Genomic DNA, 22847 nt, shown 5'->3' with positions numbered 1-22847 from the left:
TTGGCTCCGACCAGTCAGTCGGAACCGACTGCTAAGAAATCCAAGCAGACTTCTCCATCGGCTCCACGGACTTCGGAGCCGAGGTCGGAACGGTCTGCCTCGATGCCTCCAGCCTCGACCCCTCTGGTCTCGGAGCCGAGGTCTGGGGCATCGAGAGGCGGGTCACCCTCATCTGCTCCACTGATATTGGAGCCAATCAGGGTTACCGGCTCAGACTCTTCCCCCTCGGAGCCGAAGTCCTCATCGGCACCGAGGGAAATTTCCTTGAAACCTTCCTCGGAGCCGATAGTTGTTGAGTCCTTTCGGAGCCGGTCCCCGAGCCCTTCGGAGCCGATGGAGAAATCGGTTTGGGCCCGATCGGTATCCTCTAGGTCATCCAAGATGTCTGATTCGGACATCGACAGGGTGCTCCTTCGACTCTTCCAGTCTCCAGTGTTCCAAAAGCTTGTTTCGGCTCCAGCCCATTTGGCTTCGGAGCCGATGGTCCACTCCCTTACTGTGGTTCCTCCTCCAACAGCTTCGGCACCGTTGGAGCCGGTGCTGGTGGAACCTGTGGAGGTGTTAGGGTCGGGCCCGACCCTTGCTCCAACTCCGGCTCTTGGGTCGGAGTTCAGTACACGGACTTCTTCCTTCGGCCCTGGGGGGGAGGCTTCGGGATTGATGCTCTCGATCCCAAGTCTCCCTTTTGGTGCATCGGCAGCGGGAGTACCGTCCACTGTTGTGGCCACAGAGGTGGGACCCTCCCAGGATTCTGGTGGTCCCGCCTTCAGGGCTATGAGGAGTGCTTTAGCCAAATCCTCCTTGGCTACCTCCACGGTTTCCCCAGCTACCTCCCTGCATACGGAGACTGGGTCGTTGGCAGTCCCCCTGTCTCTGGACATCGGAGCCCCCGGGCCTCAGGTTACCCCCCGCTGGGGTTTCTCCCCCTCCTGGAGGTCCTTCTAAAGCTTCTTCGGAAGAACCCCCCAGGAAAAGGTCGTGCAAGAGGAAGCACGTTGACTCCCCTGATGAGTCTTTGACATCTGACACCGATCTCGATGATGCAGAGGGGTCCCCTAAGTTGTCCTCGGATGATGTCTCCTTTGCAGACATCCTAGAAGCCCTAAAACAGCGAGGCGGCTGGCAGTCCAAACCTCCCTCTGCTGATGAGTCTGTGTTCCTGAAGGCCTTCGGGGCTCAGCCCTCCGCCTCCTGGGTGTCTCCGCCCTTCGACGAGCTCTTGGATTTGATCTGTCGAAGGGCGTGGGAACACCCAGACTCTGTGGAACCGGTGCCCGCTCGTCCGAACAAATTCCTCTTGGTGCCCCCGGATAGAGAGTTCCTTACTAAAGGTGTGGCTGTAGATGCTATGGTGGTGGCATCTGCTACCCAGCAAGATGTAGCAGAGGCTTCTACGTCCATCCATCCTCCTAATAAGAAGTCTAGGAGCATGGATCAGTACGGAAAGCACACCCTTAGTTCAGCGGCCTTTACACTGAGGTCATTGAACTACCTGACGCACTTTACGAGATTCCAGAGGGATCTGATTAAGGAGCTATCCGATACCCTCTTGGGTAACCTGCCAGAGGAGCTGGCCCAGACGGTTGGCTCTCAGCTGGCTACAATGTCGTCCATTTCGAACTCGTCCGTGAGGCTCATTTCGTATGCGGCCGAAGGGGCGAGTAGAGCGGCGGGTACAGGCATTGCTGTACGGAGACAAGCCTGGCTCTGCCTGTGTCATTTCGCGGAGGCCTTTAAGTCTTCATTTGCCGACGCCCCCTTTGATGGGTCCTCCCTGTTCGGACCCAAGGTGAAAGACACACTAACCCGCTGTGAACAGGAGGGTAAGACTCTGACTGCCGTAGGGGCACGATTTTCCACTCCCTTTCGGCCTTATCCCAAGGCTAAAAGAGGAGGGAAGATGTGGTTCCGTAGATCTCAGAAGCCTTACCCCTCTCAGCAGGAAGGTTCCCCTTCCAGAGGCAGAGGAGGGGGAAATTCATCCGGAAGACACCGTCCCAGAGGCGGCAGAGGCCCTCGCAATACTGGAGACCGCGAGTCCTTTCATGGCTCTTCAGCCTTTCATAGTCCCTGAGGGATTGCCCGGCTGTGCTGCTCTGGAGCCAGTCGGAGGTCGTTTCTCGAAGCACCTAAAGGCCTGGGAAGGGATCACTCAGAACCGATGGGTGCTTCGGATTATTGCCGGAGGTTACTCCATCCCATTCTCTCACCCCATCCCTCAGTCCAAAAAAATCCCGGACCCGCCATCCAGTCAACGGGATACCGCAGCCTCAGAAGTTTCAATGCTGCTGCAAAAAGGAGTCATCCAACCGGTCCCCGTAGAACAGATCGGATTAGGAACTTACTCAAGATTCTTTTTGGTGCCAAAAAAGACCGGGGACTTGAGGCCCATTTTGGACCTTAGCATCCTAAACCGTTCAGTCAGAAAGTCCAAGTTCCGAATGGTCACTCTACAAACCATTCTCCCATTGCTGGAGAAGGGTGTTTGGATGTGCTCCATAGATCTCAAGGATGCTTATTACCATATCATGGTACATCAAGCGTCCAGGAGACATCTGCGCTTCAGCCTAGGAGGCAGTCATTTTCAGTTCCGTGCGCTGCCCTTTGGTCTCACCACAGCCCCCAGGGTGTTCACCAAGTGCTTGGCAGTAGTGACTGCTCACCTGAGAAGTCTAGGATTCCAGGTGTTTCCGTATCTAGACAACTGGCTCCAAACTGCCACCTCCAAGCATCTACTTCGGCGGAGCCTACAAGCCACTATCCTACTGGGCAATTCCCTTGGAATCACCTTCAGTTGGCCAAAGTCTGTATTGCGGCCATCTCAACGAATAAGATTCATAGGGGTAGAGATAGACTCAATCCAAATGCGGGTCTATCTACCTTCGGACAGAATTCAAACCATACAAAACCAAGTTCGAGCCTTACTTCCCAGATACAAAGCCCCAGCCAGAATGGTCCTGCAGTTATTGGGATCCATGTCAGCAACAGTTCTTCTAGTTCCCTTGGCAAGGTTGCACATGAGAATCCTCCAGTGGCTTCTTTCAGCCCAGTGGTCCTTTCAGGAACTCCCTCTCAGTCACCTCATATGGATCACGGAATCTTGCAAACGGGACCTTCGCTGGTGGCTAGTGCCCTCCAATTTGGATCAGGGACGACCCTTTGTTCTTCCTCCTCTGGTGGCCACTTTGACCACAGACGCCTCCCAGATGGGGTGGGGGGGCATTCCCTGGGCAGGTCAGTCCAAGGCAAATGGCACCCGGAAGAGACTCTTCTTCATATCAACATCCTAGAAATGAGGGCAGTACTCCTGTCCCTTCAAGCCCTTCACGATTATCTCCCTCAGGGCGTAATTGCTGTTCACTCAGACAACATGTCAGTTGTCTGGTACCTGAACAAACAGGGAGGGACCAGATCCTATCCTCTTTACAGAGAAGCCATGAGAGTTTGGGAATGGGCAGTCTCGACCAAACGCTTCCTAGTGGCTACTCACATACCGGGCAAGTCCAATGTCATAGCCGACAGATTGAGCAGAACCATCCTCTCTCCTCACGAATGGTCTCTGAATATGACAGTGGCAAGTCAGATTTTCAGCGAATGGGGAGTTCCGTGTTGCGACCTCTTTGCGACTCCTCTGAATGCGAAGTGCAAGGAATTCTTCTCCCTAATCCCGGCTCCGGGAAGAGCCCCATGGACGATTAGTCCATCCTTGGCCCACCGGCTTGCTTTATGCCTTCCCTCCAGTTCCACTCCTCCCAGGGTGATTCAAGGCATCTCTCTTGGGGAGCAAAATGATCTTGATTGCTCCTTACTGGCCTCGTCAAGTGTGGTTCCCCTATCTTCGGAAACATGCCCTGGAAGGTCCATGGTTTCTGGATCAGATTCCAGACCTACTGGTTCATCAGTCGGGACTATTCCACCAGTCCCTACACACCTTAAAATTGACGGCTTGGCTCCTCCTCTTCCGACGATAGTCAGGAGTCATACATTGGATTCAGATGTTGTACACATATTATCTTCGGCCCATAAGTCTGCTACAAAGAAACTGTATTCTAGCAAATGGAAAAGGTTTGCTATTTGGGCTCAACTCCAGGGCCTGGACCCCATTTCTATTCCCGTGGCAGAAGTACTAAAATTTCTGACCTCTCTTTTCAATCAAGGCTCTTCAGTTTCTACCATCAAAGTACAATTGGCAGCAATTTCTAATTTTCATGAATCCATAGACCCACCTTTAATGAGCAACAGATTGTGTAAGACCTTCTTGAAAGGTGCTGCTCTATTAAGACCTCCGATTTCTCATCCTGCACCTTCATGGGATCTCGATATAGTATTACGCGCTTTGACTTCTTTCCCCTTTAAACCAGCAGCCACATGTGATCTAAAGTTTCTATCATGGAAGACAGCCTTTCTGGTGGTGATTACTTCTGCCAGAAGAGTTTCAGAGCTTCAAGCTTTGTCAGTGAAACCCCCGTACTTGGTTTTTCATAAAGACAGAGTATCACTCAGACCAAATCCTTCTTTTGTTCCTAAAGTTTGTTCTACTTTCTGCTTACAACAATCGTTAGAGCTTCCAGTTTTTTTCCCAAAATACTCTAACAAAGCGGAGTTCATATTCCACACACTAGATGTCCACAGACAGTTACGTTTTTATTTAGACAGGACCAAACAAACAAGGAAAACAGATCAATTGTTTGTATCCTTTGCAGATAACAGATTGGGCAATGCTGTCACAAAGGTCACTATTGCCAAATGGATCAGGGACTGTATTACTCAAGCATATATTTATTCTAACAAAGAGCTTACCACCTCTGTCAAGGCTCATTCTACAAGGGCTATGTCTACTTGGTAGCATTTCATTCTAAGCTTGCTATTAGTGACATTTGTGCTGCGGCTACATGGTCTTCCCGCACACCTTCATTTCCCACTACAAATTAGATGTGGCATCTAGAGGGCGAGCTTCATTTGGTTCCACAGTGCTCAGGAGTGTTTTCCAATGAGCCACCCGGGATTTAGGTGCTAGGACGCTGTCCCATCAGTTCAGAATGTAGGTGAGATAGGATCAGATAACATCTTTTAGTTATGTACTCATCATAACTTCAGATGTTTGGAATCCATCTGGCCTACATTCTAATAACCCACCCTCCTTCCCCTTCCTTGGAGATCAGAGGATATCAGAAGGTCCGAATCCTGTTGTTTCATCTTGAAACATCTAACAATGTTATATAACCAAGTTGTGCATGTGTGCATGAATGCGGACAAACAAGATCTGGGGGATTAGTGGTGGTGCATCCTGGGATAAAGATAGCTCAGCCAATTAGAGGCCTCGCTCTATAGCATAAGCGTGCCGAGTCGGAGCCGAGGGATCGGCTCCGAACCCATCAGTTCAGAATGTAGGCGAGATGGATCCCAAACATCTGAAGTTATGGTGAGTACATAACTAAAAGTTTCTACCCTTCACTGGGATTACATTTCGGACCTGTGTAGAATTCCTTTTGAAGCTGTCTATTTAATTTTTGGTGTAAATTGTGATTCAGAAAATATCTTCTTTTTCTATTGACCAGTAATGTAAGTCTGTCTAAACAGTTTCTCAGAATTTTGTACTATATATGAAAAAATAATTGCACTTTTGAGCTTCTTTCTTTGGGTTTGGAACAGTTGTATGGTATTTTGGGAATCATTTGATAAGTTTAAAATACTACTTGTGATCTTAATACCGTCTAACTATTTTTTGAAGTAAGCCAGCTGTTTACCAGGATTTGTGACTAGTATTTTGGGAAGTGTATGTATATACTTTGATTTTGATTATAATAAAAAAATTTCAGCTCTGCATTTTTTTGCACGTATAGCTGATGAACTTAAGTAGAAAGCTTCTGGGGAAAAAGTTGTTTGAGAAGCTGATGAAGATCACCTTCTATGGACAGTTTGTGGCTGGGGAAGACCAAGAATCAATCAAGCCTTTGATCCAGAGAAACCAGACCTTTGGAGTGGGATCCATTTTAGATTACAGTGTTGAAGAAGATCTCTCACAGGAGGAGGCAGTAAAGAAAGAGATGACGTAAGGAGATACATTTTTTAAGATTACTTTTATTGCTTTGTGGTTCAGATACAGAACTGTGGCAACAAAGCTGTGATTTTCACATCCTGATCCACCACTTGTTTAGTGTTTGACACCATGCATGTCATTCAATCTCTCAGTCATTAGCTAATTACAAGATGCACTTGGGGCTGACAGCTGGTGTAAGAAGTGCCTTCAGCTGTGAAGGGTAACCAGTGGGGTAGACATGTACTAAGAATAAGACCAAGAATATACCATTCATGCTTCAACATATACTTTTTACAAATAATTTAGTTTCTGCAATGGAATGTACTATACTTTAAATTGAAAAGGGCCTTGCCACATTTATCTTTGTTCAGGGTTTTATATATATACATGTATGTATGTATTCTGAAAAAGTATTTATATATATATATATATATATATATGTATGCATATATATAAATATAAATATATATATATATATATATATATATATATATTAGATGTGTATATATATATATATATATATATATATATATATATATATATCTGTATATATATATATATATATATATATATATATATATATATATATATATGTATGTGTGTGTATATATATATATATATATATATATATATATATATATATATATATATACATACACACACACACACACACACACTTATGAGAGGAACTCAAGCAACATTATAGGAGCTGGTATACAAGATATTATACATTTCCAAAAATGTTCTCTGTGCTTCTAAGTTAGATAAGCCTATCTACATTTAAAAAAATCATTGCTACTTATTTTTTGTACTTCATTCTGAAAAAAATGAACATACTAACACACAACAGCAGCAGTTGGTATTAGAAGTAACAATTATTTGATTTAATTCTGTTTTTTTTGTATTTTACAGTTTGTGTATTACATTCGGTGGATAACCCTGAATTGTTTCATATTTTTTTATTCACTGTTCTTTTGTTTTCTGTATTGCACTTAAAAAAGAAAAAAAATAGTGAAAGCCTTTTGGTTTATTTTTTGATAACAGGTGTTTTTAAACATGAGGTTTGTCACTTTGTCAAAATAGTTTCTCTCTTTCAGAATTAAAACTGAGGACCATCATCTGTAACAGCAGAACTACAGAATTAACTCTGTCACTTTGTCAAAATAGTTTCTCTCTTTCAGAATTAAAACTGAGGACCATCATCTGTAACAGCAGAACTACAGAATTAACTCTATCAGGTGTGAGGACTCTCTGTCATGTAATATTTTCCCAGGATGTAATAGTCCCTCTCCAATCTTATAGTGCTCCATAGTGACTAGTCTCTTTAGACTGTCAGTGCTTAACTTCACCTGTAATGATGGAAAATGACCTCAGGCTGCCTTTCATTGTTTTGACCGGAATCATTTGTTTAAAGTTGTGAGTACATAAACTATTATTTTCTTATATGCTTCATTTAGTCATCTATTTAGTTAGTTCCCAATTTTCCTACATTTTATTGAGTTTTTAAATTGTTTTATTATCACTTTAGCCTAGCCCAATATACCACTTGCTAACTAACATAAAAAAAACACTTCTAACTACTTAAACATGTTTTTTTCTTAACACTAGGTTATAGCTAACCCCTCTCTTTCTTACTGGTATTTGTCCTTTTTGTGAAAGACAGACCATTTAGTGTCACCGAGGGAAGAAAATTCTTCTCCAGAACTTGCACGACTGTCATTGCCTTTATTGTTTGGGTGAGGAATACAGCACCCAACAGCCACTATTTACTGTCGTATTACCAGTGCTATTTAATAGTCACAGTAATCAATTTAGACTTTGTCTGTTGATGAAAGCTGTCTTGAGTCCAGAAAAGGTAGTGTGCGCTTATACACCTAAAAACTTAAGGCACACACTTGTAAGTCTAGACCTGCTCATTTTTCCCCTTCAGCATCTATGACTGAGTAAGACAGAATGGATAAGATAATAATAAAAAAAAAAGATTTATAAAAACATCTCTTACAGACATCAACACTTCAGTGCCTGCCAAACATATCAGATATTAGTGTTGACATTGAAGTGTCTAGCTAGGATGGGACTGTCATACCAGGATGGCAAGATTTGGGGGGCTGTATTAATATTATCAGTGTATCTGCTTATTTATGCTTACCTAAGAATCAAAGTGCTATACCATCTCATAGTCAAAGAGCAAGAGAGAACCCAGAGGTTTAAATCATTCTGTGAGCCTTGTGCAAGTAGCCACGTTAACTTGTCATGCACTCTTGCTGTTACAGAATGTGTTTAGTTGGAAATATGTTTATACAATATTCTTTCTGGATCTGTGTAGATAAATTTGAATGTATTTTGCATCTGTTATCAAAGTACTTTAGGCCTAATTAAAATTCACAGTACCGAGCTCTTTCAGAGCCAGTGGTAAGCTTGCAGATGGACACCTATAAAAATGAGTACCAGATATAGTCCAAACTACCATCAAATTTTCACATCTCTCATACATCATGCTTATTAGTATGGAGGGCTGTCATTATTTTTTCCTACCTGCATACTCAGTGACTGCACTAGCAGTTAAAGTGGCAATACAAAGTACTGCAGGACATGCATGTTTGAGGACAGCTGTTAATTTGCTTTTCACTTTTTAATTGATTAAAAGCTTCCTTACAACAGGTTATATTATGTAAAAAGTGATTATTTTTTACCATTTTTAAGCTTATATTCCACGCCACATCTAGTATGCATCACATCTAGAATACACAGTCAACCTGTGTCATAAAGGAAAAATATTCAAGCAAGTATTGAAAATTTCATCATACATCATAGTCGCATTTCAGATATGTCATGCCACTGTATATAACATAGAAGAATGATTCTGATATCACTATATCCTCCTTGTTGCATTTATGTTCATAGTCTGTTTATACCATTGCCTCCATGGGCCCAACAATCTCTTAGCCCTGGCTGAAGTTAAGCTTCAGTTCCTTGACAGATTCATGTAATATTTCCAGTTTTACTCATCAGTGTTCCTTTCTGGCCCTGTCCTTTCCATTTCCTTGGTAGTATCCCCATTCACAAATCTAGCTGTAGACATTAGATGTTAAGTTGTCTATCTCGCCTTCATTCTTGCTGGATGGGTTCGGAGCCGACCTCGGCTCCGACTCGGCCACTCTAAAAGCTCGAGAGTTGGTTCCACCGGCTCGAGGCTCCCCTTATATCCCACAATGCTAGGCGAGAGTTACCTCAGATCTCGTTTGCCGCTACAGCGATCGAGGTGTTGGTTTTCTACCGGTTCTTGGTAAGTGACTTTCTTGTAAAGTTAGTGTAATTAAACCCCTTTAATTTTAAATTTTATACTTATTTCCCTTAGTTTAGAGGAATTCTTGCCCCTTTTTCTTAAAATTCCTGATGTTAAGTTGTCAATCTCGCCTTCATTCTTGCTTGATGGGTTCGGAGCCGATCCCTCGGCTCCGACTCGGCACTTGCTAAGCTCGAGAGTCACTTTTACCAGCTCGAGGCAGCCCCATATCCCATGATGCAAGGCGGTAAGTACCCAGATCTCGTTTGCCGCTTCGCTTAGGAGGTCTTCTTTTTACCAGCTCCTGGTAAGTTGTTCACTTTTGTGAGATTTAAGCCCCTTTTAGTAAAAAACCTTTTATTGATAGTTTTAAGTTTAATTTGTACCTTTTCTGACAGAAAATCCCTGTCTCCTTTAATTTTTTGTTAGTCAAACTTTTCCCTATCCCATCCCCCCCCCTGTTAGGGTGTGTGTGTTGGTTTTATAGAATACCTTTTGGTATTTTATTTAAGTTAATTTGACTGGTGTGTGTGTGTGTGTGTGTTTTCGGCACCATGTCAAAGGAGAGGGTCTCAGGTTTTAAGAAGTGTGACTCGTGCTGTCAGAAGATGTCTCTGACAGACGGTCACACTTCTTGCCTGTATTGTCTGGGCCCTCTTCACCTGCAGGACTCCTGTGCTATTTGTCATTCCTTCAGCCAGAGAGTCCTGCAGGAGAGACATAATAAGCTGATTCTTAGGGGCCTTCTTAAGCCGGAGGGCTCTCCGGCTAAGTCGGCTCCACCTAAATCAGCAAAATCTTCCAAGGCCCAGGCTTCTGTATCTAAGCCTGCGGCCTCGGCTCCGACTCGTTTCGAGTCGAGAGCGGCTTCGGCTGGAGCGATTCTGGCAACAAAGCCTTGGCGCCGATGGCTATCGGTGCGAATCTGTAGTGCCGCCGATGTCGGCTCCGATCGGTTCCGACACCCATGTGGCACAGGCATCGGTGTCGGCTCGATCGGCTCCGACACCGTTACTTTGTGGCTGTATCGGCTCCGGCTGGAGCCGATACATCGAGGCTTCCTGTCGGCTCCGAGAAGTCGGCTCCGACAGGATCTATAATATCGGCTCCGATGGCTCTTTCCAGGAAGAGATCGAGGTCTCCTTCCTTGGGGCCGGTACTTTCCGCTCGGCTTCACCTCTTCTATCGGGCGGAGCCATCGGAGCCGATCTTCAAGGTCTTCCAGACTGTCAGATCATGACCTTGAGAGAGTGGTCAGTAGATTACTTAAGTCACAGGTACTGGCCCAAATGTTACACAGTCCGTCTCAACAGATGACTGTTGCTCCACACCCATTACAGTTCCTCCTTCAACTCTACCCCAGAGCTTGGAGTTGGAGTCTTCGGAAGGGTTACTGCTACGGCTGAAGGGCGGATACCCCTTCTGTTCCTTCAGCCTCTACTCTTATCTCCTCTTGAGACCTTCCTTAGAGGGATTCGGTGGTCGGGCTTCCATGGTCTCCTCCGAGGGGTGAGTGGCATTGGACCCTTGTCGAACCGCTCTTCCCTTGGAGCCTCGGCCTTGGTGAGCTCGGCTCCGACATCTGCCTCGGAGACTTCCCTTCGGTGGCCCTGGAGTTCCTAGCTCTTGGAGCGGGTTCTCTCGGACCTGCCTGGGAGGGAGCATTCGAGGTGATGAAGAGTGTACTGGCCACTGGTATCAGTCAGCAGTCTGTTCCCGTAGCTCCTCCCTCTATAGTACCTGTTGACATCTCTGCCACTTCTCTTGCTACAGGACCCAGAGATCCTCCGCCTCAGGTTTCCCCATTGGGAATTTCCCCTCTTCCGAGGATTCTCCTGATGTTTGGAGATCCTCCTAGGAAGAGGACTTGTAAGAGGAAGCATGTAGACTCCCCGAGTCTGTCACTTGGATACTGACTTTGATGAGTCAGAGGGATCCCTAGATCCCCTCTGAGGATGTCTCCTTCTCAGACATCCTAGAACTTCTGAAACAGAGGAAACTGGCCCACCAACAATCCCTCTGAGGATGAGTCAGTATACCTAGAGGCGTTTGGATCTCGGCCCTCCACCTCCTGGGTGTCTCCGCCTTTCGACCCCCTTATGCAGGTTATTGCACGAAAGGCGTGGGCAGCTCCTGACTCTGTAGAGCCAGTCCCTAGGAGGCCTTCAAAATTTATCACTGGCCCGTGTGACAAACAATTCCTTACTAAGGGTGTCCGCGCCGATGCCATGGTCGTGGGTGCGGCCACCAAAAAGGAACTTGCAGATCCTTCCGTGCCGTCCATCCTCCTAATAAGGACTCTAGGACCATGGATAGATGCAGTGGCGGATGTTTTCCTCAGCGACCTTTGCTATGCGTTCGCTGAATTACCTATGTCACTTCACCAGACTCCAGTGGGATATCCTGAAGGAGCTGGGAGAAGTAGTTCAGGATCCTACAGCTGCAGGAGCTCAAGAAAAAATTGCTTCTCAGCTAGGAACCCTCAATTCCATTGCAAACTCCTCCATGCGGCTAATATCTTATGCTGCGGATGGAGCGAGTAGAGCATGAGCACAGGTGTGGCTCTTAGGCGCCAAGCCTGGGCGGCTATGTGATTTCTTGGATCCCTTTAAGGCGTCCTTCACAAATTCTCCCTTTGATGGGTCAGCTTTGTTTGGCCCTCAGGTGAAGAAACCTTGACCAGGTGCGGCGGGACGGCAAGACTCTTTCTGCTGTTGGAGTCTGTTTTCCACCCCTTCTAGGCCTTATCCCAAAGGACAGAAGGGTGGGAAGATGTGGTTCCGTAAATCCCAAGGAGTCACGCGGATTCACGTGGTCAGTTTACCCCTAGAGGCAGAGGGGTAACAACAACAGGCGCGCTCTAGAGGCAGAGGGGTCGAAGAACCAGGGAAACAGGAGCCTCTCTCTGACAAGCCCTTTCAGCATCCCTGAGGTGTTGCCCGGCTGTCCCTCCTTGGAGGCAGTCGGGAAGATTATCACTGTACCCAGAAGCCTGGCATTCCCTCACTCAAGACAGATGGGTACAGTTGATCATATCCAAGGGTTACATAATTCCTTTCGAGGAAAGTCCCTTCCCCTCAAGTTCCCTTCCAGATGTACCACCCGGTCTAAGGGAGATTGCAGAGTCAGAAATCGCAAAACTACTGCAAAAGAGCCATTCAGCCAGTTACAATAGACCATTCAGAGCCGGAATCTACTCAAGGTTCTTTTGGTCCCCAAAAGGCGGAGACTGGAGACCAATATTGGATCTCAGCAGACTCAACAAGTCTGTCAGGAAGACAAGATTCGAATGGTCACTCTTCAGTCAATTCTGCCCTTCTTACAGAAGGACAACTGGATGTGCTCAATAGATCTTCAGGATCGTACTATCACATCAAAATTCACAGGCGCTCCAGGAGATTTCTCCGCTTTCGGCTGGGGTCCAGTCATTTCAGTTCAGAGCCCTGCCCTTTGGTCTCACTACAGCCCCAGAGTGTTCACCAAATGCATGGCAGTGGTCACGGCTCACCTGAGGCGTCAAGGATTCCAGGTGTTTCCGTATCTCGACGACTGGCTCCTGTCAGCCACCACCAGGCATCAGCTTATACAAGCCAGGGATTACACAATAGACCTTTGTTCTCATTTGGGCATCTCAATCAACTTGAAAAGTCATCCTTATCACCCTGCCAGTCTATTACCTTCATAGGCTTAAACTTAAACACTGTTCGGATGTCAGCTACCCTTACAGAACAAAGAGTTTCAGACATTCAGACTCATGTCAGGATCATTCTGGCCAGCAAGAAAATACAGGCCAGAATGGTTCTAAAGGTATTAGGTCTCATGGCTGCGGCCATTACTCTTCTTCCCTGGCTCGATTCTACATGCCTTCTTCAGTGGATGCTGTTCACACAGTGGTCATACCAGCAACTTCAATGCGTCACCAGATTCTGGTGACACAGACATGCAAAGAGCATCTTGCTTGGTGGATCACATCATCTCAGGTTCACCAAGGCAGGTACTTTGTACCTCCATCCCCGATAGCCACTGTCACCACGGATGCCTCCCTGATCGGGTGGGGGGGTCATTATCAGGGCAGGATGGTTCATGGGGCGTGGCAACCGTTCGAGTACCATCTGCACATAAATGTCCTGGAGATGAGAGCAGTGCTTTTAACGTTGCAAGCCCTCAGCGACTTTCTTCCCGTAGGGACAATTGCAGTCCACACAGACAACATGTCTGTAGTTTGGTATATCAACAAACAGGGCGGAACCAAGTCCTACCCCTTGTGTCGAGAAGCGCTCAGACTTTGGCAATGGGCGATCTCCTCTCATTGGTTTCTGGTAGCAACGCATACCCCTGGCAAAACCAACATTATAGCGGACAGATTGAGCAGAGCTATCCTCATGCCTCACGAGTGGTCTCTCAAGCAATCTATAGCGGAAGAGATTTTTCTGGAATGGGGTCGTCCATGTTGCGATCTTTTTGCTACTCCCCAAATCAGCAAATGTCCAGACTTCTTCAGCCTCTTCCCTCTATCAGGCCATCCCCCCCGAGCCGCTCTGACCCAGGATTGGCCCCAGGGACTTCTTTATGCCTTCCCTCCATTTCCTCTGATCCCTCAGGTGATCCAGAAAGCTACCGTTTTGAGAGCCAAATTGATTCTCATTGCCCCTTACTGGCCTCGACAAGTTTGGTTCCCGTTCCTCCATCATCACCTTTTGGTGCAGCCGTGGCATCTGGACCCAGTGCCAGATCTTCTGATTCACCAATCCGGTCAGCTGCATCGGTCTATCCCTTCTCTCTGCCTCACATCATGGTTGCTCCACTTCCTTCCTTAGCCAGGCTTCCTTTGATCTCTAGCAGTTAGAGACATCATAGTAACTTCACTAAAATCCTCTACCAGGAGGATTTACACAAGCAAATGGAAACGTTTCTCTTATTGGGCTAAGGCACAAAATATTGATCCTTTTACTGCCCCTGTTCAGGCAGTTCTGGACTTCTTAGCAGAGATTTTTCATGCAGGCTCCTCTTCTTCCACAGTCAGAGTTCAATTGGCTGCTATTTCCAATTTTCATGTCGGGATAGCAGATCATAATATTATGTCCCATAGGCTCTGCAGGGCCTTCTTGAAAGGAATTTTCCTACTAAAACCTCCAATCAGGAATCCCCTCCTCAGTGGGAACTAAATTTAGTGCTGACATCCTTGATTCTTCCCCTTGAGCCAGCTGTTTCTTGTTCCCTGAAATATCTTTCTTGGAAAGCGTTATTTCTAGTGGCTATTACATCTGCCAGGAGGGTGTCTGAACTTCATGCTCTTTCGGTTCGACCCCTATTTGGTTTTTCACAAAGACAGAGTATCTTTGAGAACTAACCCAACCTTTTACCTAAGGTCGCTTCAAAGAACAATTTGAATCAATCCATTGATCTCCGGTATTTTTCCCTAACTATTCAGATAGAGCTGAACAAAAGCTACATTATCTTGATGTCCATCGTCAACTTAGATATTATTTGGACAGAACAAAAACATTTAGAAAATCTGATCAACTTTTTGTTTCCTATGCGGATAATAAAAAGGCCTTCCTGTTTCTAAAGTGACTTTGTCCAGATGGCTTTCTTGGTCATCTCTGAAATTTATCGCTCAGGGGAAAACAGCTGTGCTCAAAACCTAAAGCACATTCAACTAGGAGCTTAGCTACTTCTACAGCTTTTCAAGCTAGACTTCCTTTGGACACTATTTGTGCAGCGGCCACTTGGGCTACTCCTCACACTTTTGTTTCCCATTACAAATTGGACTTGGCCTCCAGGGACAGAGCCAGTTTTGGCTCTACAGTCCTCAAGAGTTTGTTCCATTGAGCCACCCAGGATAGAGGTGCTAGGGACGCGGTCCCATCAAGCAAGAATGAAGGCGAGATTGACAACTTAACATTAAGAAGTTATGTACCTACCATAACGTTCCATGTTAGTTGTCTTCTCTCGCCTTCTTTCTTGACCCTCCCTCCTTCCCCCTGGCCTGGACAGACCTTGTATAAGAAACTATTATGCTAAAGACCATTCAGACCTGGTCCTTTTTCCATCTGTAAGTTTCTTTCTTCCTTTGGGAAGTATTTTATGCTTGGTGCTATTGCCCTTTGTCAGCAAACGAGATCTGGGTACTTACCGCCTTGCATCATGGGATATGGGGCTGCCTCGAGCTGGTAAAAGTGACTCTCGAGCTTAGCAAGTGCCGAGTCGGAGCCGAGGGATCGGCTCCGAACCCATCAAGCAAGAAAGAAGGCGAGAGAAGACAACTAACATGGAACGTTATGGTAGGTACATAACTTCTTATTTTTTCCCCACAAGAACTTTAAGTTCTTCCCTCGGGCCTTCAGGCCTTCTTCCTTCCCTAGTGGGTGTGTGTGTGTTATTTTCTTAATTTAAAACTTAGTCAGTTGTTTTATTTTAAGCTAAAACTAGACAGGGTGTAATCAGTGTGTTTTTGACTGTGTGTGTGATTGCACTTTTGGGATGTCTAAAGAATCAAAGGTCTCAGGCTTCAAGAAGTGTGATGCGTGCTGTCAGAAAATGTCTCTGACAGACGGTCACACTTCTTGTGTCTACTGCCTGGGGCCTTTGCACCTGCAGGACTCCTGTGCTGTTTGCCATGGCTTCAGTCCCAGGGTCCTGCAGGAAAGAAAAAATAAATTAATTTTGAGAGGTTTACTCAAGCCTGAGGATTCCCTTACTGTCTCTTCAGGGAAGCCCTCCAAGGCTTCTAGGTCTTCGGCTCCAGCAACTGAGCCGAGACCTAAGGCTTCTAAACCTCCGCCTACATCGTCTCCGGCTGGAGCCAATGAGTCTCAGTCCACAGTTTCTGTGGTTCCCTCGGCTCCGGCTGGAGCCGAGGTAATAGAGATTCCCGTGTCGGCTCCGACCAGCTCTTCGGAGCCGACATCGAGGAAGAGGTCCAGGTCACCATCCCTTGGCTCCGTTCATTCGGCTCCAGGATCTCCCCTGCTGTCTGAACGGAGCCATAAATCTCATTCCTCTAGGTCATCGAGGCTGTCGGATCATGACCTTCAGAGGGTAGTGAGTCGAATTCTTAAGTCCGAGGCACTGGCCCAGATGCTTCAGAGCCCGACTCATCAGTCGATGCCTGCCCCTGTCCATCAATATATTCCTCCTCCGACTCCGTTGAGCTTGGAGCCGGGTCGTATCGGAACCGAGACTGTGGTAGCGTCGGAGCCGATACAGTTGTCTTCGGCTCCATCGTCGGCTCCGATTTCTTCCTTAGAAGAATCTCGGCGCCGGACTTCCATCGTCGGCTCCGAGGGGGTGAGTGGCATCGGACCCTTGTCCGACCCCACTCTTCCTCTCGGAGCTTCGGCGCTGGTGAGTTCGGCTCCGACATCGACCTCGAGCCATCACTGTCGGTGCCGAGGAGGTTTTCAGCTTCTCGGGCGGGGACCTCTGGCTTTGCCTGACAGGGGTGCGTTGAGGTCATGCGAGTGTGTTAGAGCCTGGCTCTACTCCACAGTCGGCGCCGTCCGCCCCTCCCTCTACGGTGCCTCAGGTCAAGTCGACTCACTCCCTCATCCCGGACCGCAGAGAGCCAGCTCCTCAGGAACCCCTGTGGGGATTTCATCCTCTTCGAGGCCTCTCCTGATTTGCAGAAGAGCCCCTCAGAAGAGGAAGTGTAAGAGGAAACACATTGACTCACCTGAGTCCATCACATCTGACACAGATTTAGATGATTCCGAGGGTTTCCCCCGTTCCCCTTCTGGAGATGTATCTTTTGCAGATATTTTAGAGATCCTGAAGCAGAGGTGAAATTGGCCAGCCCTTAACACTTCGGAGGATGAATCTGTATATCTTGAGGCGTTTGGCTCTCGCCCTTCCACCTCCTGGGTGTCCCCCTTTGACCCCCTCATGCAGGTGGTTGCTAAAGGCATGGGCGGCTCCTGATTCAGTGGACCCCACTCCCAGGAGACCCTCCAAATTCATAACGGCACCAGCAGACAAGCAGTTCTTGACAAAAGGAGTTTCTGTGGATGCTATGGTGGTAGCTGCTGCCACTAAGAAGGAACTAGCTGATCCTTCAGTACCTGTCCATCCACCTAACAAGGAATCTAGGTCCATGGACAGGTGCGGAAGCGGATGTTTTCGTCAGAGACATTTACTATGCGTTCGCTGAACTACCTGTGCCATTTCACTCATCTTCAAAGGGACTTGATTAAAGAAGCGAGTGACATGTTGAAGGATCCTACAGCTGCGGGTTTTCAAGATAAAATGAACACTCAGCTGGCTACCCTTAACTCCATAGCCAACTCCTCCATGCGCCTCCTTTCTTATGCGGCTGATGGGCGAGTAGGGCCGCAGGGACAGGTGTGGCCTTACGTAGGCATGCCTGGATGCGGCTATGCAATTTTTGCGGACCCCTTCAAGGCGTCTTTCACTAACTCCCGTTTGATGGATCATCTCTCTTTGGTCCTCAAGTGAAAGAAACCTTGACTAGGTGCGAGACTGATGGCAAGACTCTTTCTGCCGTCGGAGTCCATATTTCTACTCCTTCTAGGCCTTACCCCAAAGGCCAGAAAAGTGGGAAAATGTGGTTCCGTAAACAAAATCAAGGGACTTCGCCTGACGCACAAAGTCATTACCCCACCAGAGGCAGAGGCGGGAATAACAATGGTAGACGTCGCCCTCGAGGCAGGGGGCTCCGCAGAACCAGGGCAATCGAGAAGCCTTCTCTGATAAGCCCTTTCAGCATCCCTGAGGTGTTGCCCGGCTGCCCACCTTCGGAGGCAGTCGGGGGAAGGTTGTCACTGTACCCAAAAGCCTGGCTATCCCTGACTCAAGACAAATGGGTACAGTCCGTCATTTCCGAAGGCTATTCTATCCCCTTTCTTCGCATTCCGAAACAATCAAAAATCCCTTCCAGATGTTCCACCAGCGCCAAAGGGATCTAGCGGTTTTGGAAATTTCAAAACTGCTTGCAAAAGAGCAATTCAGCCAGTTCCAGCAGACCAGCAAGGATCCGGAATCTACTCAAGGTTCTTTTTAGTTCCAAAGAAAACAGGGGACTGGAGACCAATTTTGGATCTCAGTATCTTGAACAGATCAGTCAAGAAAACAAGATTTCGGATGGTCATGCTGCAGTCCATCCTTCCCCTATTGGGAAAAGGAAACTGGATGTGCTCTATAGACCTTCAGGATGCGTACTATCACATAAAAATGAACAGGCGCTCCAGAAGATTCCTCCGCTTCAGGCTGGGAACCAGTCATTTTCAATTCAGGGCCCTGCCCTTTGGTCTCACCACTGCCCCCCGGGTGTTTACCAAATGCATGGCAGTGGTAGCTTCTTACCTGAGACGACAAGGATTCCAGGTGTTTCCATATTTGGACGACTGGCTCCTCACAGCTCCCACCAAGCATCTCCTTCTGATGGCCAGGGATTACACTTTTAGCATTTGTCAAAAGTTAGGCATTTCAATAAATTGCGAAAAGTCTGTTTTGTCGCCTTGTCGTACTATTACCTTCATAGGCGCAAATCTAGACACAGTAGACATGTCTGCGAGGCTAACAGATCAGAGAATAACAGACATACACAGACTGGTCTCACTCCTTTTCAACAACAACAGAATCAAAGCCAGGTTAGTTCTGAAAGTGTTGGGAATTATGGCGGCTGCCATACCTCTGCTTCCATTGGCCAGATTCCACATGCGAATCCTTCAATGGATGCTCTTTACACAATGGTCATACCAGCAACTTCCAATGTCCCACACCATTATGATCACGCGTGCAGAAATCATCTCATGTGGTGGATGTCTTCCCTCAGCTCTGGTTGGGAAGACCCTTTGTTCCTCCCTCCGGTTGCTACTCTGACAGCGGACGCCTCCCTGATCGGGTGGGGGCATTATCAGGGCAGGGCGGTCCAGGGCACATGGCAACCAGACGAATGCCACTTGCACATAAATGTTCTGGAGATGAGAGCAGTGCTTTTAGCGTTGCAAGCCCCTCAAGACTCTCTCCCTTGGGAGCGATTGCAATCCAGACAGACAATATGTCTGTAGTGTGGTACATCAACAAACAAGGTGGAACCAGGTCCTACCCTGTGTCGAGAAGCACTCAGATTGTGGCAATGGGCGATTTCTTCTCAGCATTTTCTGATAGCAACGCACATCCCGGAAGTCCAATCAAATAGCGGACAAATTGAGCAGAGCTATCCTCATGCCTCACGAGTGGTCTCTGAAAGAATCTGTTGTGTGAGAGATTTTTCTCAAGTGGGGTCAGCCTTGCTGCGATCTTTTTGCTACTCCCCAAAACAGCAAGTGCAGACATTATTTCACCCTATTCCCTTTACCAGGCCAACCCAGCAGAGGCGCTCTAGTCCAAGTTTGGCCCCGGGGACTTCTGTATGCATTTCCTCCCTTCCCACTAATCTCTCAAGTGATACAGAAAGCTATCGCTCAGAAGGCCTCGTTGATCCTCATTGCCCCTTACTGGCCTCGACAGGTGTGGTTCCCCTTTCTACATCAATTTCTACTGGAGCGACCTTGGCATCTGGACCTAGTTCCAGACCTTTTGATCCATCAATCGGGTCAGTTACATCGCTCCCTCCCCTCTCTGAACCTCACTGCTTGGTTCCTCCAGTTCCAACCTTAGCCAGGTTTCCTCAGTTATCTCACTCTGTTCGAGATATTTTGATAGCTTCCCATAAATCTTCCACTAGGAAGATTTACTTGAGTAAGTGGAAACGTTTCACATATTGGGCTCAAGGAAGAGACATAGATCCTTTCACTGCTTCCATCCAAATAGTCCTTGATTTTCTAGCTGAACTCTTCCATGCAGGTTCATCCCCTTCTACTCTTAAAGTTCAATTGGCAGCTATCTCTAACTTTCATGTGGGTATTTCTGAGTCTGCCTTAATGTCCCACAAGCTTTGCAAAGCCTTTTTGAAAGGAGTTTTTCTTCTCAGACCTCCTATAAGAAATCCTCCTTCTCCTTGGGACCTAAATTTAGTTCTTACTTCTTTGATTCTACCCTCTTTCGAACCTGCAGCATCCTGTTCTTTAAAATTGCTATCATGGAAGACTCTCTTTCTGGTAGCTATTACTTTAGCTAGAAGAGTCTCAGAACTTCATGCACTCAGCTGTCGACCTCCTTATCTATTGTTCCATAAGGACAGGGTATCCTTATGAACCAACCTGTCCTTTTTGCCTAAGGTAGTCTCAACGTCAAATCTAAATCAAAGCATTGACCTCCCTGTCTTTTTTCCAGAATATTCCAATAGGTCTGAACAAAAATTACACTGGCTAGATGCTCATCGTCAGTTGAGGTACTATTTGGATAGAACAAAACAATTCAGAAAATCTGACCAACTGTTTATCTCCTATGCAGAAGGCAGAAAGGGACTTTCAGTTTCAAAGGTATCATTATCTAGATGGCTTACATCTCTGATTACCCTTGTTTATGAGATTAGACACCAAAAGCTGCCTAATAAACCTAAGGCCCATTCTACCAGAGCTTTGGCTACTTCCTTAGCCTTCCAAGACAGACTGCCTATTGACACCATTTGTGCAGCGGCTACTTGGGCTACTCCTCACACTTTCATTTCTCATTATAAGTTGGATTTAGCTTCTAGGCATAGAGCTAACTTTGGTTCCACTGTTCTCAGGAGTCTGTTCCGTTAGGCCACCCGGGACAAGGTGCTAGGGGCGCGGTCCCATCCAGCAAGAATGAAGGCGAGATAGACAACTTAACATATAGAAGTTATGTTCTTACCATAACGTTCCATGTTAGTTGTCTTCTTCTCGCCTTCTTCTTGCGTCCCACCCTCCTTCCCCCTGGCCTGGACAGACCTAGAGGAGTTGTGATTGTGACCTCTCTTTCTACCATCTCTTTCTTAGGCATATGCTGCTTGCATATCTCCTGAATCAGGATGTAGGTCACCCTTCTTTCTCCCTGTTGTTAGAGGTGGACTCTGTTTAGAGTTATTCTGTTACTATTATAAGCTGGGGTTAGCTTACAAACGAGATCTGAGGTAACTCTCGCCTAGCATTGTGGGATATAAGGGGAGCCTCGAGCCGGTGGAACCAACTCTCGAGCTTTTAGAGTGGCAGTCGGGCCGAGGTCGGCTCCGAACCCATCCAGCAAGAAGAAGGCGAGAAGAAGACAACTAACATGGAACGCTATGGTAAGAACATAACTTCTATTTCTATCCCGTCTTTTCCTTGCTGCCATCTATCCCAGAAAGGGAAAATTCCTATTTCTAGCTTACCTTCTTTTAGACTTCCTTCCACTCTGCATCGATTTTATTCCACAATCTACATTTACTCCACAAATTCAGGTATTGTGTCTATTTCTCTCCATACCTCCAACACACAATCCTAACCTTTATTTTATCTTTTTTATTTTGTTTTTTTAAGTTTTATTAGAGTAACATATCATATACAACTTCCCACCAGCCGAGACGTTTTTGGAATTCAGTAAATAAAATTACTGGTCACTCACATAACAACAATAAAATAGCAACCAGCACCCATCACAATCTGTCTTTTTTTTCTTACTCTCCCCTTGACTAGCACAATGGCTCATCTACTTTCACCCACTTCACTCATTTATTTCATTAAGAGTAAAAGCAAGAGTTGTACTTATATAGGCAAGAGAAGAACCACATGACCCATTCATTCCAGTGTAAGAGTTTTAATTAACCCATTCTTCCTTCCTCTGGGAACATCGTGTTATGGAGTGGACTAGTTTCAGGTCCAGAGTAGTGGCTTGCCCAAGTCGCCCCTTTCCTCAACACTTCAATAAGTAGAGCATGTGATGAGCATAAGCCCTGGATTTTCCTTTGCCTCCCCAAGGGAAACAAACCCAAAGAATACTCCCCACCCACTTACAGTGAGGCGCTACAAGCATATTTCCTGGGAAGTCATCCTGTTTGTATGTGCCCCCATATGTATACCCTTGAGAGAGGTGAGTGAGAACTCCCCCTTCATTCTTCTCTCTCTCTCCCTCTTCTCATACCAGTTTTTTCAGGTGCCTGACGTACTAATATTACTTGGGTTGCCTGGGTCATAGTATAGATTTTATCTGTCTATGTCACTGAAGCTGGCTTATTCTACAATCTTGGACTTCTTTGGAACTCTGTAATTTACCAGCCCTTCCTCGATGAATTTGCTCATATTTCTCAAACATCTTTAACTCTTAATCAAATAACCTTTGACCCCACCTCACATTTTAGTAGTTAAGCCAGAGGAGGTAGAAAAATTGCTAGAGAAGATCCTGGTTGATATATTGGCATGTGGCAAGAACATTTCTTTCTTCCTGGAATTTGGCAATCATTTTTCCCTTACAAAACTGCTAGTTGCTACCATCCTGAACTGACTTCAGCCCCATTTCCCTGTAAAAAACTAGTATTTATCCAGTTATCAGTCTGCATTAAAAATATCTCGTGCTTTCCAGCTGAGAACATGGTTTCAGGTCAGGCCAAAGCACAGTGACTGCTCTTTACCCACTCACAGATGATGTTCTCCTTAATATGAAGGCATACTTGTTGCATCA

At 46.5% G+C, this 22847-nt stretch overlaps 1 protein-coding gene across 1 annotated transcript in view; it reads left to right on the top strand.

The window, feature by feature from the left end:
• LOC122799370 (proline dehydrogenase 1, mitochondrial-like) overlaps positions 1–22847 on the top strand; it is a 972876-nt gene that overhangs the window by 80185 nt on the left and 869844 nt on the right. The window contains exon 2 of the mRNA XM_044068377.1: positions 5844–6052. Within this exon, the coding sequence (XP_043924312.1) occupies positions 5844–6052 (209 nt within the window). The remainder of the gene's footprint in view (positions 1–5843; positions 6053–22847) is intronic.

Source organism: Protopterus annectens, chromosome 4.part0, assembly GCF_019279795.1.
Source record: "Protopterus annectens isolate FY-2018-M chromosome 4.part0, PAN1.0, whole genome shotgun sequence".
Lineage (NCBI taxonomy): Eukaryota > Metazoa > Chordata > Ceratodontiformes > Protopteridae > Protopterus > Protopterus annectens.
Note: the sequence above shows the minus strand (reverse complement) of the source record. Positions and strands in the feature narration are given on the sequence as shown.